The sequence below is a fragment of the Camelus dromedarius genome, chromosome 15 (assembly GCF_036321535.1).
Source record: "Camelus dromedarius isolate mCamDro1 chromosome 15, mCamDro1.pat, whole genome shotgun sequence".
NCBI lineage: Eukaryota > Metazoa > Chordata > Mammalia > Artiodactyla > Camelidae > Camelus > Camelus dromedarius.
Window position 1 is genome coordinate 1,595,407 of NC_087450.1, and position 17,432 is coordinate 1,612,838.

The 17,432-nt window shown below is 33.7% G+C and overlaps 1 protein-coding gene and 1 pseudogene across 1 annotated transcript; both read right to left on the reverse strand.

Annotated features, from left to right (window-relative positions):
• Positions 1–5,585: 5,585 nt before the first annotated feature.
• Positions 5,586–6,713, reverse strand: LOC135322995 (olfactory receptor 8H1-like). The gene has a single exon (XM_064494243.1). The coding sequence runs from the start codon at positions 6,531–6,533 to the stop codon at positions 5,586–5,588; it is 948 nt and encodes a 315-aa protein (XP_064350313.1). The 5' UTR covers positions 6,534–6,713.
• A 7,232-nt stretch (positions 6,714–13,945) lies between these two features.
• On the reverse strand, positions 13,946–16,194 carry LOC135322996 (olfactory receptor 8I2-like; annotated as a pseudogene).
• Positions 16,195–17,432: the final 1,238 nt, after the last annotated feature.

The window sequence follows — 17,432 nt, forward strand, 5'->3', positions numbered from 1 at the left end:
CCAGTAAATTGAAACAAATGAAGAATGATGTTCTTTGTCTCCATATCAAGAAGTTATGATAAAATTATTTTAGTGTAGTAATCTCCCCATTCTTTTTAGACATCTTTAAATAAAGATCACAGTCAAACCTCCACCTGTGCACTTTCCACACAGGCAGGAAAAGTGAGTCTTCCATTTGCTTCTTACTTGATTCACTCAGATACACAGACACATAGACAGACGGGTACAGATAGGTAGATACTGACTGCATCAGCACAATAGTATGAGTGCTGACACAGCAAAGCATGGCAGGCTAGTGGCTTAAACAACTGAAATTTATTTCTCACTAGTCTAGAGTCCACAAGTCTGAGTTCAGGGTGAAGCCAGATTTGCCTTCTGCAGTCTTGGCCTTTGTATCATCAATTGCAGTCTCCCTCGCCCTGTGTCTTCACGTATTCTTTTCTCTGTGAGTCTATTGCATTAGAGTCCACCCTAAAGGTTTCATTTTCACTTAATTACCATCACAAAGAACTTATCTCCAAACTCAGTCACATTCTGTGGTACAAGGATTAGAATTTGAACACATGAATGCTGGCATATATCCTCTGTTTATCTACACACACACAGTCACATAAGAATGTTCTCTTTTCTTTAAAATGTATAGTATTAACTTTCATCTCAATGCAAGTTAAGTTGGATAGGATTCCAAGTTGCAATTGCAAGTAACTTTATGATTATATCTGACAAGCTTGAGCAAATACCACCCAATTGATAGCAAACCTACAGCTGGCATACCCCTGTACCACTTTCCGTGGAATCACTGATTTGGACTCCAGTTTAAAGCACTTTTCTCCATCCTTAGATCCACGCATGGACATCAGTCTAATCCCAGCCAGGGAGTCAGGGATCACGGATATGTGTTCCAGTTCCTAGTTTCACTACCCGATGTTTGTGAGGGTAACTTTCTCTTGTTTTTATATGTTCATCCAGAGCATGTACATTAAACTCATTGTATAATTTTTCACAGAATACAGAGGCTAGGCATTAGGATTTATCAAGATTATACTTAAACTCAAGAATGACAAACCAAGCACAATTTACAGGGTAAGGTACATCTGGCCCTTGGATTTGGCTCTTTCTGAACTAAGCTCCTCTACATCTTTCTGGGTTTCCCTACAGGTGTGGTCCAGACTCAGTTTTGCTCTCTTTCCCTTTCACCCTTACCCCTCTGTGATGTCTTTGCAGATGCCACCACTCCTCATCGCCCAGGCTTAAGGACCAATGTACAGAAAGCATCCCTACTATGCTCACTTTTACTTCTGCTCCCAGCAGGCCTCATTTTTATTGCAAGGATATGTGCCCTTCAATGATCATTTTTTCCTTAATTTCTTCCTCCTTCCCTTCCTTTCTTTCTTTTTTGTTTCTTTCTTTTTCATTTCTCCATTATTATTATTTGTGTTTTGTGAAAATCCTTTTGATTCCAGTCTTAGAACATAGAATACAACTTACATATATTTCCCTAAACTGGGATTACTAAGTTTAAGAACAACTTGACAGTATAAACAGAGCATTTCTTAATGAAACAAATCCTCCCCAATTTTTCTGCATTTCTTTTTCCTATTTGGAAAGCTCTCCCCACTGCTATTCACATGATCCTTTCCTTTAAATCTCTCTTCTTAGTGAAGATCTTATATGACAGTTTATCTGCTTTATATCTCCTCACATTCCTTGTTTATTAAATGCATCATTGCATTTTTAATTATTTTGCATAATATGCAGTTTAATTTCTATTTGATTTGTTGTCTAATCTATTTTCCAGAGTCTAGAACAATGTCTAATACATACTGTTCCTCATAAATATTCCCTTAATGAATGAATATTACAGGTTAAAAAATGTGAAACCATTTTTTTCTTAATTCAACTCAGGGAAACTTGTAAAATAGAGACAGCATTTTTTGTGTCAATGTTAGTTATTGTTTAGATTTTCTGGTTTATTATTTCCTTAAAATATTTTCCTCTTCTTTTCATTAGTCTATTTTGCTCTTCTTTTCTAGTCTTCTGTATTGGATATGGAGTTTCCAAGGAACACTATGTCAGTGACGTCCCTCATTTTTTAAATATGTCATATTTTTGCTATAAATCTATCTGGTATTTTTCTTATTTGTCTTTCATTTGGGAGTGGTTTAGTAACTTATCTTTTAATGCCTAACTGAAATACTTATTTGTAACTGAAAATGTTTTTATTTGTCATTCATTTCTAGACAGAATAAAATTTTTAAATATTCTGAATTCAGAATATTGTTTTCACTAATTATGGCAGTTTTTATACATACTGCAAGTACACTGGAAAAGAAACTGAAATCCCTCTTATTTATGGTCAATGCTTAATATCTATCTATTAATTTCAATAAAATAATCACATTTAATGAGTGCTTTAAGTTTTTAAGTCCTCTTCAATGTTTTCTTGATTAAAAAATTTTAACTGCTGTGTATTAGGCTTTCCTAATATTGGTATGATTCCATGTATTTTTGTCTTTTCATTTCCTCTGTGAGAAGTTTCCTGTTTTAGAATATTTGTTGCTACATGACTATTTGCAAAGATGACACTTACCTCTAAGTTTTCATTATGAATTGAAGTCCTTCAATACAAAGTATCCTTTTCTATTTATTTTAATCTTTCCTGCAATCTGCATTTTTGACATTAAAATGACAACCAATGTTTTGTTTTCATTTGTATTACCTAAATGCACATTTGCCCATACATTTATTTTTAACTTTCTGAAACAATTTTTAATATATTTACCTTTAAAAAAACTATCTGGAAAGTCTTATTTTAGAGATATGTTATGTGCAAATATATTCTGTATTTTGAATCAACATTATACACTGATAGATTGGATGTGAGATATGTGAGACAATTTCAGGATTATTTGTGTGTCTTTGCCTAAATGAGTACAAAGGTGGCTTCCCTTTACATATGACTAACATTTAGATATTGCTGGTACCTACCTGCAAGCTATCTTGTGAAGATAAACCATGTTAATTTTATCTCTAAAGCCCTTTGAACGTTGTCTGGCACATAGGAAGAGCCTAGCAAAGTATGTTATCACCATTATATCTATCCATTTTTTTTTTTGAGGCAAATACAGATATTTATGTTTCTGACATGCTCTATTCTTGTCTTATTTTCTTGATCATATTTTTATTAAATAGCATTTTGGCATGGCACCATGAAAAAGAGTATTATGTTGTACGTTGCTTCAGGCTACATTTTACATAAACTATGATATGCACTAATGTAACAAGGAATGTTCAGGGCAAATGCAAATAGTCCAAATCTTTCTTATTGCCCATAGATTGTATTACACCTTTGTAATGGTATAGTAACCATGGTTTCTAAACTGAATTGTAAAGAGGATAGGGTAGTCTTAATTTAATTAGAATTTAGTTGAATTTAATTGTAATTTTCTCTACTTAAGTGTAGTCCACAAAATCATAGAATCTGTAGACCATATTTGCCAACACAAAACAACGGGATACATTTCCTAATCATAGAAATAATTGAAAGCAAAGTAAAAGCATAGTTTATAAAAAAGACTAGGAAAATGAAAAGGGTCTGTAAACGTATGAAACAACATAATGCTTACAGAAGATGAGAGAGGAGCCAAAGAAGCATAATTTAGACAATTACAAGACAAAGCAAATAGTGTTAGCTGTAAATATAGAGGCTAGACAGCATGGATATCAGAGCAAAAATAAGTCATAATAGTTTTAAATGGCATTCATATTAGATGAAGAAATATTTAAAATAAATTAAGTAAAGGAAAATAATTTATATTTAAAAGATTTGAATAAATTAGTTGACAGTTTTGAATTTGTAAAAATTTTTTAAAAATTAACTCCTAAAAATTTGCACTTTTACATCTTATTTTTAATATTTAACAAATATTTAAGAAAAATCATCAACTATAATTTTATAAACAATATAAATTTCAAAAAATAAAATTTTTACAATCATTTTTTTAGTAAAAGCAATCTATATAGTTACCAAAATTCACACTCAAAAAATCTAATACTTGGAAAACAGAAAAATATGTTCTTAAATAGCCTTTAAATAGCAAAAAACATGAAATTTCCAATTCTAGATTATGTAGAAGAAAAATTTAAAAATAATGGAAATTTTAGAAGATTATCTGACTAAAGTTTTTGAGTTGCCACAAAACTTGAATTCATAGTAAATTCATAGCTTTACAATTTATCTTTGTTAAAAGATTTAAAAGAAATGAGTCAAACATTTAATTCAATATTTACTTTAATGATTATAAAAAACCTACAGAAATCAGGAGAAAGGTAATGATTTTTTTAAAAAACATACACAGATTTTCAACAAAGAAGCAGTTTACTGAAGCTTGCAGATGAATCACACAAAGCTTGCACATAAATCACACAATTAAATGCTTTCAGGTAGCCACCACTGCATGCAGATTTTTAACGTGATGAATTTCAAACATGTCATGTCCAAAGCATTGCAAAGTAACAGTCTGAATTTTTCTCATGTGCAAAGAACACATTCATCTTAGGTCTCAATGACAAAGGAATAATCAATGGTTAAACTCGTAACTGTACACAGAAAGCTTCAAAAACCTACATAGGAAATAACAGAAATATTGCTTAAGTTTTTAATATATACATGTACATATGTAACTATCCATCTAGAAGAACATATACAAAGCTGTTAATAACTGTTAGGACATTTCCAGTATTTTAAATTTTTCAATATTTTTCAAATTTTCTCCAATGGTAACATATACCATTCTAAGTTCAAAATTGTGAAGTGCTCAGTTTTTCCTTTGCCTTTTGTATTTTTGTTCTTCAAATCAATCGAAACTAATTTATAAAACAGAAAGAAGTGTTCTTTACAAAAAAGCTCATGTGCATTAAAAATACTCAGGAAAGTGAGTGTTCCGATTATGATGGCCAGCATTTATTAGTACCGCCTTAAATGTTTTATATCCATTATCTGATACAATATTTATATTAACTATATGGATGTGGAATTGTTACTTATGTCATGTGTTCGAAGACACTTGAGACTGAAAAGATTCAGTGATTTATTAAAGGGTTATGCAGCTAAAAGGACAGCAGATATAGAGTCTGAATTCTGGAGTGTTTGCTTCCAAAGCAAATGCTCATAATCACTCTGCTATATTGCTTCTCCATAAAATATGAAATAATCGATAAAAGTGTTATCATTGTTCCTCCAATGGAGCTTATTTCCAAAGTGAAATTCTCTGAAGTTGGAGTATGCATGGGAATTTGTATGATACAGGTTAAAAGATGACAACTGTATTTTGTTTCATTTTGCAAGTCAGTTGCCCTTAAAAACAAGTATTTAAACCAGAGATTTAACATTTCATAGTTTCCAATTACTATGTGAATTTCTAAAGGGATATTCCTGGTAATTCCCAGATCATAAGTGGTCAAATGAAAGATAGCACAACAGAAGGAAAAAGAAAAAAAAAGGATTCTACTGTCTCTGGAAAGAGAGCAAGGAAATACACCATAAGCAAGAAAAAATAGATGAATTTAAAAGTTTAGCATCCCTGTTATTTTAATTGCCTGGATCCCTCTCTCTTCTGAGTGACTCTACAGAAAGCATGTTTTACTTCTTTGTTCCTAAGACTATAAATGAATGGATTCAGCATGGGGATCACAATGGTATAAAAAACAGAAGCCACCTGATCCTTTCCCAAGGAGTAAGATTTACTTGGTTTCAAATAAGTGAAAATCATAGTGCCATAAAAGATGGTGACTCCCAGGAGATGCGAGCCACAGGTAGAAAAGGCTTTTTGCTTTCCGGAGGTGGAATTAGTTTTCAGGACAGTAGACAGGATGAACACATAGGACACAGATATTGTGATAAGAGACACCATTAGGGTGGTGCCAGCGACAATGAATATCATGATTTTGATGTCATGTGTGTCAGTGCAGGACAGGGCTAAGATTGGGGATGTGTCACAGAAGAAGTGCTGGATTATATTGGATTCACAGAAATGCAATCTGCTTATGCAAAGGACATTGACAAAGGAGTCCAGAAAGCCAATCAAATAGGACCCAAGGATGAGGAAGCAGCAGCGTCTCAGGGACATAACTATGGGGTAATGCAGAGGGTTGCAGATGGCTACATAGCGATCATAGGCCATTGAGGAGAGAAGGAAACATTCAGCAGCACCCAGGAAGACAAAGAAGTACATCTGAGTGAAGCAGTTCATCCGTGAAATAGACTTGGTGGAGGTCAGTAAGTTCTCTAAGGTTTTAGGGGTGATGACAGTTGAGTAACTGAGGTCAAGGAATGAGAGGTGACTGAGGAAAAAATACATGGGGGTGTGAAGCTGGAGATCCAGGCGGATTATCAGTATCATCCCCGCATTCCCCACCATGGTGATCAGGTATATCAGGAGAAACAGCGTGAAGAGGGCCAGCCGGATCCCTGCAGAATCTGTCAGCCCCCGAAGGATGAAGCTGGACACTTGCGTGTTATTCCTTTGACCCATAGTGTTCAAATGCTATAAACTGTTGAGAAATCAAAGCTAATACTTAACAGGAAGTACTTCAAAAAGATTTGGGTTTATATGAATGCCATGACATTTGTATTAGTTCAGTGTTAATAGAAAGTGATAATAATATAGTGTACAGAGTATGGAGAGAAAATCCTTAATTTGATTGAGAAATATAGGAATAGGTATAAACTGAAATTTGGATAAAATATAATAAAAGTTAATATAGTGGTTAATTACAATAACCCTGATACTATTCTATATGCTTCCTGTTATTAATGCATTTAATCTCCATAAAATTATTATATCATAAGTAGTACATGTAGCCACATTTTTTAGGTGAGAAAAAGGCAAAGAGAATATAGGTAACTTATTCCGAGTCAGTTATTCAATATTGACTCTGGAATTCTAACAAGATCGATTAACTCCAGAAAGCATGCTCATAATACTATGTTCCTATTTACAATTAATTTCAGAAAACCTGATGGATAAATTCTAGGTACATAATAAACAAAGATAGAAAAATAGTTTTAATGCATCATGTATTGTCCTTTTGTTTCCAATTTTATTTAACACAAGATGACAAATTTCAACCCTAGAAGACTCTAGTAAGGTGCATTAAAATTTTGGATCCCATATTAGTATTAATTTTCAAAACATATAATATTTTCAAAGCTTGACCCTTCAAAACAATTTTTTTCTGAAAATATGCACATTACTTGTAAACCATGATTCCATCAATTCTGTATCTCTGATTCCATGAATCCTGGGGTTACTGCAGGGTAAGATCTATATTCTGTACATACACATGCTCTTCTGGTTATGTCCCCATTTTATTTTATCCTGACTAAAACCTTCTAATTTCGAGAACAATACTCACTGTGAGCCAACGTTGGTGAAAAAGTATCGTCTTCCAATATTATCTGTCTAGAAACATGTCAACCTCAAATTTTTCTCACAAATAAAATGTGAAAACCATTTAAGTTGAAAATTTCTGTAATATAGTATTTGTTTGTTTGGATAAGTTCTTTTTAAATTTTAGTGCATTCATTTTGTTTTATTCTGGGGTAAAAAAGAAATCCACCTAGAAATTTTGTTCAGGTCCTGATCAAATGTAAAATTTGCCAGGAAGTTATGTCTCAAAAGAATATCAGCGATCCACTGTGCATGTGAGCAGAGCAGAGTATGGCTGGCCTCTCACCCTGATGATGCCAGGGTACCTCATATATTGGGGACTGATGATAATGCAACATTTGGTCTTCCCTGTGGACCAATTTTCAAGGAAGACTGCTTGGCAGGATTCCAAAGACAAAAGTTTGAGGATTACCTGCAGTTCTGCTGGGTTTTGAGAAGCTAGTATTCTTTTCCCTTAGAAGCCACACAATGAAGAGCCCAATGGTTTGGGCTTCCTTTGTGATGCTCTAAATTTATGTCTGGGGCATTAGAGAAACTATTTCTAGAGAAATAATTATCCTATGACTGAAGCCATCAGGGATGGAAAGATACATTTTTCATAAGGAAATTTTATATTTTAATGTGTGATGCTATTAAATGAGTAAATATATTCATAAAAACAAAATTAGAATATAACAAAATTCAAAGAATGGTAAGAAAACATTCAAAACTGCTGTAACATTTTGATAAATTTCTCCCAATTACTTTTTTCATTTATAGAATGTTTATTTGTATACCTCTAGATTTGCATAAATATTATGAGCCTGTATATTCAGTACCCATCCTAATTTTATAACTAAAATTTCATAATATACTATGACCAATGTTATATTAGTCATTCATTAGACCCATAATTTCATGTATTATGCATTGATTGATATCCTATGACTAATTTCCCTCTATAAATGTTCATCAGATGTCAATGGTTTTATTGAACATTACTTATCCAAGATGAGGAAACAAAAGAAGGCTCTAAAAAGGGTTAGACTGAGAATCAGATTAAAATAGCCTTTTGAATCTTTCATTAATTCATGATAATAAAATCAAGTTTCATGTAGATTTAAAGATGACTCTTACAGGAAAGTCTGCTCAAACTCCTGAATTTCAGGAGATAATTAGTTGGTATGGATAAAGGAGGTAATTTTGCATATATTGTATCTTTGATGAACTTTGGAAGGGCAATTTTACTCATCAAAAGTTAGTGCTGCTCAAACATGTGTCAAATAATATTCATATTTTATGAGAAGGCAAGACAAATTTAAACACAAAAAATGTTCTCTGCCTTTGGCCTCCTCTCTCCCCTCACTGTGCATTGTGTGTCTGCAAAGTGCTTCAGCCAAACTTCCCCCAACAGCAGAAATACCTGCTCAACCATAAAGAGCAATAATCTCCTAGCGTCAATAAGAAAACTCCTTAAAACATAACATTCCTCCTTGCTCTTATTAGGGGCCATGGTGACCCATGCCCCACTACTCGGTTTGTATGCTGACATCTGGGTTGTATAAACTGTCAATAATATGTTATTTAATGTACAGTCCTCTGTTTCAAAAATTTCTATTACTGTCCTTTGACTTCTATTGGGTGGAACAGTTCTTGGAAGTTTCTGAGAGGTTGTTCCCAAGTTATAATCCTCAATTTGTCTTGAATAAAATTTTCCAACTATTTATTAGATCGACTGATTAATTTTTCATCAACACAGGCTTACTTGGAGATTAAGAGGCCAGCATAAACCTATTTGACACTAGGTAACTTTGGAAGTCAAGCCAAAAGAGAGACTAATGGTAATTTCCAATGTAAATGCCACCTCAATAACCATGGTAATTGCAAAATTACCAGGAGCAAGTTTTTCTTGCTTAATATTTTCCCAATTTTGAAGTAATTTTGTCCATGTTTAGTCTTGTTGATGATTTCAGGCTATTCTTATACCATTTATTGTGTCATTACAGAAATGAAAGTCTGATCAGAGATTTTAAATCCTTTTTAATTTAATGATGATATAGTTTAATGCCTTAGCTCATTACAGCTTTAACTATGCATATATATATATATATATATATATATATATATATGTTTTTTTCTTTCTTTCTTTCCTGGGTTATTCTAGTTATTTTCATTTTCTTTTTCCTTTGACACATGAAAGAATGATTCTTCTTACTTTTTTGGTTAAGTGTTATTAAATTACCATTTTGCTTTCTAATTAACTAACGGTTACCTGTTTTATCACTTTTTCCCTTACTTTATTAGATTTGTGGGGGACAACAAATAATTTTCCTTCTACCCTTCTAGGTTTTTAGCTGAGACCCACTTTCTGTAATAAAAAACCAAATAAGAGGAGAAAAACAAACAGAAATTTAATAACATGTATACCATTTGTAAACATGGGACACACCCAGGACAACTGAGGAACATCCTCCCCAAATGGTCCAGCCCACCACCTTAAGTACCATCTTCACTTAAAGACACAAGAAGATATTGGCAGGAAGAATAGGAACCAGGAAAAGCATTGGAAACAAGAGTGTGTTTGTTAATGCATATTCAATTTCCTGCCTTCTTCATTGATAAGAGTTTCTAGAGATTTAAGCATCTTTCTCTTCCTGGTACAGAGACATCCTTACAAATGGAGATATCTTTTTTAAATGTAAATGTCTCTTACAAAAACATAATTTCTATTTAATTTTCAGAGCTTCTCCTGTGTCTATTGCTTCTTGAAAATAACCAGCTCAAGATAACCTTTATGGCAAAGAGGCATAGTTTGGCACAGAAAATTCTGCTCCCCTTCATACTGAATTATGTTTTTTCTCTAGCACCTGTTAATACTTACTTGTTTCATTTTCTTTTGATACCTGTTTAGTAATACAGGAATTTAATATCTGCATTATTCATCTGAGTGTTACTTTAATTTTAATTTATATGTAGAGATATTAATTATTATCATTGTCATATAGTATATAGGTAATTTAAGATAAATTTTAAATTTTCCTACTTGACTAAGACAATTCAAGACTTAAAAAAATTTGTTCTTAATTTTCAAGCTGAAAAATCTATATTTTTAACCTTTAAATAACAATTTTAAATTGTATTGCATTGCAGTCAGAAAATGTAAGTCCTTTCAGTTAAATTTTGTAAATTTATTGAAATTGATGGATTAATTGAAACCATTAGTATAAATGATTCATAGATGCTGGGGAAAAAAGTCAAATGTTGATATGAAGTCTGGCCTTATCCATTATAGTGTTATAGATTACAAATTCTAAGCTAGGTTGAAACAAATAAATAAACAAACAAACAAACAAAATACAAAATTTTGTGATATGTTAGAGGGTAAAAAGTACAATAAAAATAAATACAATGTAAAACAGCTTAGAGGATGGGGGTTCTGGAATAAGGGCATGAGGAAACAATCAGAAATAATATAATCAAGATAGGCTGAAATTTAAAAAGTTGGAATTTAAGCAAAGATTTGAAGGAGGGAAGAGTTGGTCATGCAGGTTCATTGTAGGAAAGAGGTTCGGATAGGGGATCATCCATGCCAAGGCCCTGTGCAGGGAACAGTCCATAGAATTTGAGGGACAGAAAGGACTATCTAGTAAGAGTGTTATTCTATGATGAGAGGGGGGTGACAGGAGCAGTATTTGTATGTCAGTGGTGGTAAGTGCTGTGGAGAAAAACAAGTGGAGAGGATGCACGGAGACAGTTGGATTTTTCCTTCTAAAAATACATTTCTTCAAAGAAATCTTCAGTGATCAGGTCACACTGAAAGAAGTGAAGTAGAAAATTATACAGATATCTGGAAGAAGTGGTAAACCAACAAGTGTAATAAAAAATGTTTGATGGAAATACTTTATCCTAATGTTTTCCATCACTTTATTATGGTAAAATTTGTGTAAAAACTGTAATATCCTGGAGTTTATATGTTGATTCACTCTGATAATCTTTGTTTTTTTAGAGGAATTTGTTACACTTTATAAATATATTTTATTTTTATAGATATATAATGTATATATTATATATTATTTAATTATAAAAATATATATTTATATTTTATAAATATAAAATTATTTATTTTTTCTCTAATATATTTATATTTTATAATACCGATATTTCTATACTTTCTTTTTCTGAGATGTATTTTTTCTTTCTTATTTACTTTCTTTAGCTATTTTTAGATAGTTTTTCTACCATCCCCTTCCCCCATATTTTGAAAAGGCAAATATCCTGTGCAAAGCCCTAAGTTATTTTACACTGCTTTCTCCAATTCTCAGATAATAATCTGAAATTCATTTCTGAATGGACCTCTAATTTTTGTGTAATGGCACAAGAGTAAGTCTGACTCTACCTGCTATCAAAAAGCCAGTCTTGTTTTATTTTCATGGAGGAATTTGTTTCTTCAGGAATTTCTGCAAAGGTTCTTAAAAATAAAACAAGTTAAGAAACAATTTTACTTTTTTCTTTATTTTCATAGAAAAAGGTGGTGAAAGGTGATGAAATGGAACACAATCTTAAGGAACACAGATGGTTGACAGGAACATTACAAAGGCACTGCACGCTTACTAGACTGACTAAACTGAGTCAGATGGAATTCCTGACCTTCATGGATCTGTCACCATGCTCCAAAAGGAAAGAAAATATTTACTTACATATTTCATATGTGGTACATTTGCTACACATTTTGTTGTGGAGCACAAGGCGAATAAACAAACTTCTCTCAAAGAGTGAAGGACAGTTCTCTCAATCTTGGAAAAAAAAAAGAACTATTATAAGCACACACATTTTCTTTTAAAAGCAGCTCATCAAATTAATCTTCAGTTCCTTATGTTACCACAAAAAGTACAGACCCCAGTTCTCATCATACTCAAAACATAAGTTTACAGTTGGGAGATGGTGCATTGTGTAGCAAGAGATTTTAAAAGATTTATTTAGAAAAGGAAAAGTGCACCCCCAAGGATGGTAGGTGGGCTGCCCCAAGGGAGGAAAAGTGCTCGTTTTTGTCAGCACTTTCCCTTATGCACTCGCTCAGAGGTGGCCTTTTGATTGATTGACAGCTTTTACCCCTGGAGTGCTTAGTCCTGTCTGGCCCCTTTGTGCACATCCTTACCCATGGTGCACACACCCCATAGGAGGTGGCAAACAGCAGTGTTAATTAGAATACAGTGAGCATTGGATCATGTCTGGTCAAGTCTTTTCTGCTACTACGCAGTCGGGGCTGTCGAGTCCTACCCGGTTTCTTGCTGGTGCTCATTTAGAAAAAATAAACCCCCTTTAAGCTGCATGTGGGCATAATGTCATTTTCCAGACCGTCCTCCCTCTCCCCCACCCATCTGCCTGGTGCTCCCACTTGTCTAACTATCTGACACTTCCAACATACATTTTAAAATGTGATTGCCCAGCTCCTCTGGTTATGACTCAATGATTCATGCACAGGAAAGCAGTCCTGAGGGTTACATCTTTTCCATAAATCCATTAAATGGGATTTATGTTGAAGTCTCTTTTCAAAGAAAAATAAAACAAAATCCCATTCCTCCTTCTAATACTATAGACTTAATGAAGCTTTTTCTGCCTGATTTGAAGAAATGAGAGTCTCCATCGATACCTCCAAAACGCTTCAGGAATTTTGTTACAGTTAGTGCTTCATTTATACACACACACAGACACACACACACACACACACACACACACACACACACATTTAAGTTTGTCAAGTCTTTGAACTTAGGAAGGTACATTATTGTTGCTATGAAGTAGAACTCTGCTGTTTTTAATGAAGACCATACTCCGCTTCATAGACCCATAATTTTCTATGTAATCAAGGATCATGATCAAGATAAATGATCAAAATTTTAACTGTTAGGACAAGAGGAACCCACATTACCTGGAGATTTCTCTGTACTACCCAGTGTCGCTTGTCATCACTAGTATTTACACCTCACTGAAATGACTTCAACCACTACCCCCTCCAACCCTGGAATTACATTTGCTTTTGTTAACTCTGTACCCTTTCCTTTGCTCTTAGGCCATCAGCCATCATTTGTTGTTAACGATATTTAAGAGTCATCGTCTCAATCTACTACTCATTTTCTACACTCAGCTTGATGATGGCTGAGAAAACAGAACGTCAAACCATATGGACAGTCAGTATAATTGCTGTTTAACGTGTGTGGTGTGATGGCATGCTCACGCAAGAATGTGCAGGGAGGGACTCAGTCCCTGCTTTCCTTACTTGTTTGTGCATGTCTATGTCTGAATAATTTATGTATTGAAATGAACTCCTAAGACAGAGATTCAGTATTCCATATAAACAAATAAAATGATAATTCACCTCCTTTATGTCATGATTCTAAGTTATTATTCAGTTTGTGTTATGCCTTTGGACTTACTCTAGTCTTTTCCTAATTGTTGTAGCAATTGAATGCCTGAAACCATCCAACTTTTCTTTAATTGCAACAAGCAGAAATTTGTCATTTAAAAAGTTTTCTATGTATGAATCTCAGGAGAGCCTTTTTTACGTCTTTGTTCCTCAGACTATAGATGAGCGGATTCAGCATTGGGATGACCATGGTATAGAACACGGATGCCACCTGTACCTGGGTCAAGGATGATGTGTTATTGGGCTGCAGATATGTGAAAATCAGGGACCCATAGAAGATGGCCACACCCAGGAGGTGGGACGCACAGGTGGAAAAGGCTTTCTGCCTGCCTACTGCAGACTGGATCTTGAGGATGGCTGAGATGATGGGCGTGTAAGTGATGGTGATAATGAAGAGGGAACTGAGAAGGGTGAAACCAGCTAAAACAAAGATCACCATTTCTGTGCTGAAGGCATCTCCACACTACAGGGCCAAAGAGCTGTGGTGTCACAGAAAAAATGGTTGATGCTGGCATTACAGAATGCCAAATTGCTTATCATGCAGATGGATATCAGAGAATTTGTGAAGCCTATTGTATATGGCATGACTCCCAACCAGCTGCACACTTTCTGGGACATAACCACTGAATACAGTAAGGGATTGCAGATTGCCACATAGCGGTCATAGGCCATTGACCCCAGAAGAAAACACTCGCTACACACCAAACCCACAAAAAAGTTCATTTGAACAAAGCAGCCAATGAAGGAGATGGTTTTCTGTTTTGACTGGAAATTCACCAGTGCCTTGGGGATTACAGTAGAGGAATAAAATATGCCTATGTGTGCTAAATTGCTAAGGAAAAAGTACATAGGAGTGTGAAGCTGAGAGTCAATTCCGATTAACATAATTAGCCCAAGGTTCCCCCATACAGTGAATAGGTATATAAAGAGAAATATCCAGAAAAGGCTGACTTGCAGTTCAGGGTGATTTGCAAATTCAGAGAGAATGAAGAAAGTCACCTCCGTGAAATTGTTCCCAGCCACTTTTATCAGCCTAGGCCTTTGACTTACCTGCTGAGTAACAGTGATAGAAGTTAGAGAAGGATTCAACCCTAAAGATAACCAGCATTGACTTAGACTCCCATAATGAAAGAGTGACAGGTGGGGAGCAAATATTTAATGACTTTAATTTAATTGAAAATTTATATATAATTTTCTTTCTTTTTAAGAGAATTGACATGCTGATTAAAAAAAAAAAATTCCAAGTTCACAATCCTGTGGAACTCATTGCACTCAAAGATATTTATGGAGCGTGACATTTGAAGGATTCCTCCTGAAATATACCATCTTCAACCCTACTGTATCTCTGGGCCCCAAACCGTATACTTGGGAATTTACCTACTGGATTAGTTGTAAGGTATTCTCAGAAAATATAAAGTTGTTTAGGAAAGGAGGCTCTGTGATTTGTGAATTCAATGATATCTTTGTGTGTCAGTCTTCTTAATGACACTTTTCAGGGTTATTATAAGAGCTTAATAATATCTTAGATGGGCACAACAAATATTTCCTTGGAATCAATAAAGCTTTCTTAAATTTTATAAAATACATATACAAATTTTTATATGATTTATAAAATATATTTTATAAATACATAAAGCATATAAAGCTTACACACAGATAAAACAGGAAAGCAATTTTTTGCTTTTTTATACATTATTGCTAAACTTCGGTATACTTTTTTCTACCACATGTCCTTTCTTTCTGTTGGTTCGCTACTACCAAATGAGGAAATTACCCTGTCACATAGCCAGATTGTTTGATGTGTGTGGTTAGTGACCATGTTTGTTTCCAGCATGAAGCACCTGGTTATCTACAACTTCAGGTAATATCTAATTCATTGCCAAATAGCAATTTTCAAAAATAAAAAGCCTACAAATGGTAAAAGGAATATGATTTGTTATATTTAAAACAATTAAAACATAAGGTGATTTCACTAGAAATTAGAGAACTTATTTGCCCAACTCAATTGACACAAGTATGTGATAAATAAAACTGAAACTAGCATGATATTACTGCAAGTTCATTTGAGACATTTAGCACTCTGCTTGGTTAAGTATACTTAATCATTTAGGGTCTCCCACGTTCACAACGCTCCTATTTGTTTATCCATTCATTCCTTTAAGTAACATTTAGTCCATGAAGACATTTTGTCTTGCCTGGCATTATTCTTAAAGCTTACTGGAGATGCAGGCATGTAAAAAGAAAATGTTTCTCAGTGTAAGAAACACACACACACTCACACATGCACACACACAACAAAGAAAAGAATGATAAAATTAGACTTACCTGGTATTGAGTCATCAAACAGAAAACCCCTTCTCTCTCAGCTCTCTTCCATCTATTTTCAGGTTTATGTTCAGACAATAAGAAGAGAAAACATTTTGCAACCTTTGCAAAATCCACCATTAGTTTTTGGCATATGGCTAGATCTCTCTCCTCTATAAATCTGAATCCCATGAATTCTCAGTATAATGGCTTGTGTCTGTTGTGTTTGCTGTTGCTGCTGCTGTTAGCACAGGGCTCTGTTTCCTATATAATGCACCCCTATTGGTATTAGGAATTTTATGGAAAAATGTGGATAGTTTTGATGACAGTTCTGGATAATGCATGTATTATCTTCCATTGATAGGATAAAAATAACAGAATTAACAAAATAATTATTTATTTTTGTGTGTCTTCTTGAGAATTAAAATCTATTTTTTTTTAGGTCAAACTTAGATTTGTATTCAGGATTAATTTTGTTCTTAGTGTATTTCTAAAGCAGTCCCATTTATAAAAAGGATTGTCTTCTGAAATCTAGTATACCAGCATCTCTTTTTAAACTTGCAAAGTTATATGATAAAGAAATTGGTCAATTAGCATTGTTGATCTCTTGAGGGTTGTATTTTAATTGTGCCCCAAGGTTTGTTTTTAATTTTCCTAGACTGCATCTCCAGTGGAAAAGTTTGGAAGTAAATGTTCCTCAGCTGTGTGTATTTAGTTTAAATGACTATAGACATACTGAGTAATGTAATTAATGTAGTTTTAAAAATTATCTTTGTTTTGATTTATGTATGTGTGTGTATATATATATATCTCAAACATCTTTTTTAAAGCATTATGAAATATATGTGAAATACATGACATTAGAGAATATCAGATAACCATTGCTCCTGCCTGGGGTTTTGCTGGTCTCTCAGGTAAAGCAGTGAGCATTTCCAGCTACTGATTTAATAGTGTTAGTATACGTTGAGATTATGTTACCACCTATGTCAATCTGTCATGTATGTATTTATTTTTAAAACAGGCATTCTGTGATTTTTAACTGACTGTGCTTAATGGTGCATACACACAAAATAGGCTGAGAATATGTATGTCATCTAGGAAAATAAGCAAAAAAAAACCTAAAGTAAAATTAAAGGTCATGCTCTCAGTTTCATGTTCAGCTGATAGGTCAGTACTTTGAAAAAATTTAATTACATTATTATTTCATTTGTTGTTGTTGTTTTTGTTGTTGTTATTGTTGTTGTTGTTGTTTTTAAGCAATTTCCTAAGCCACA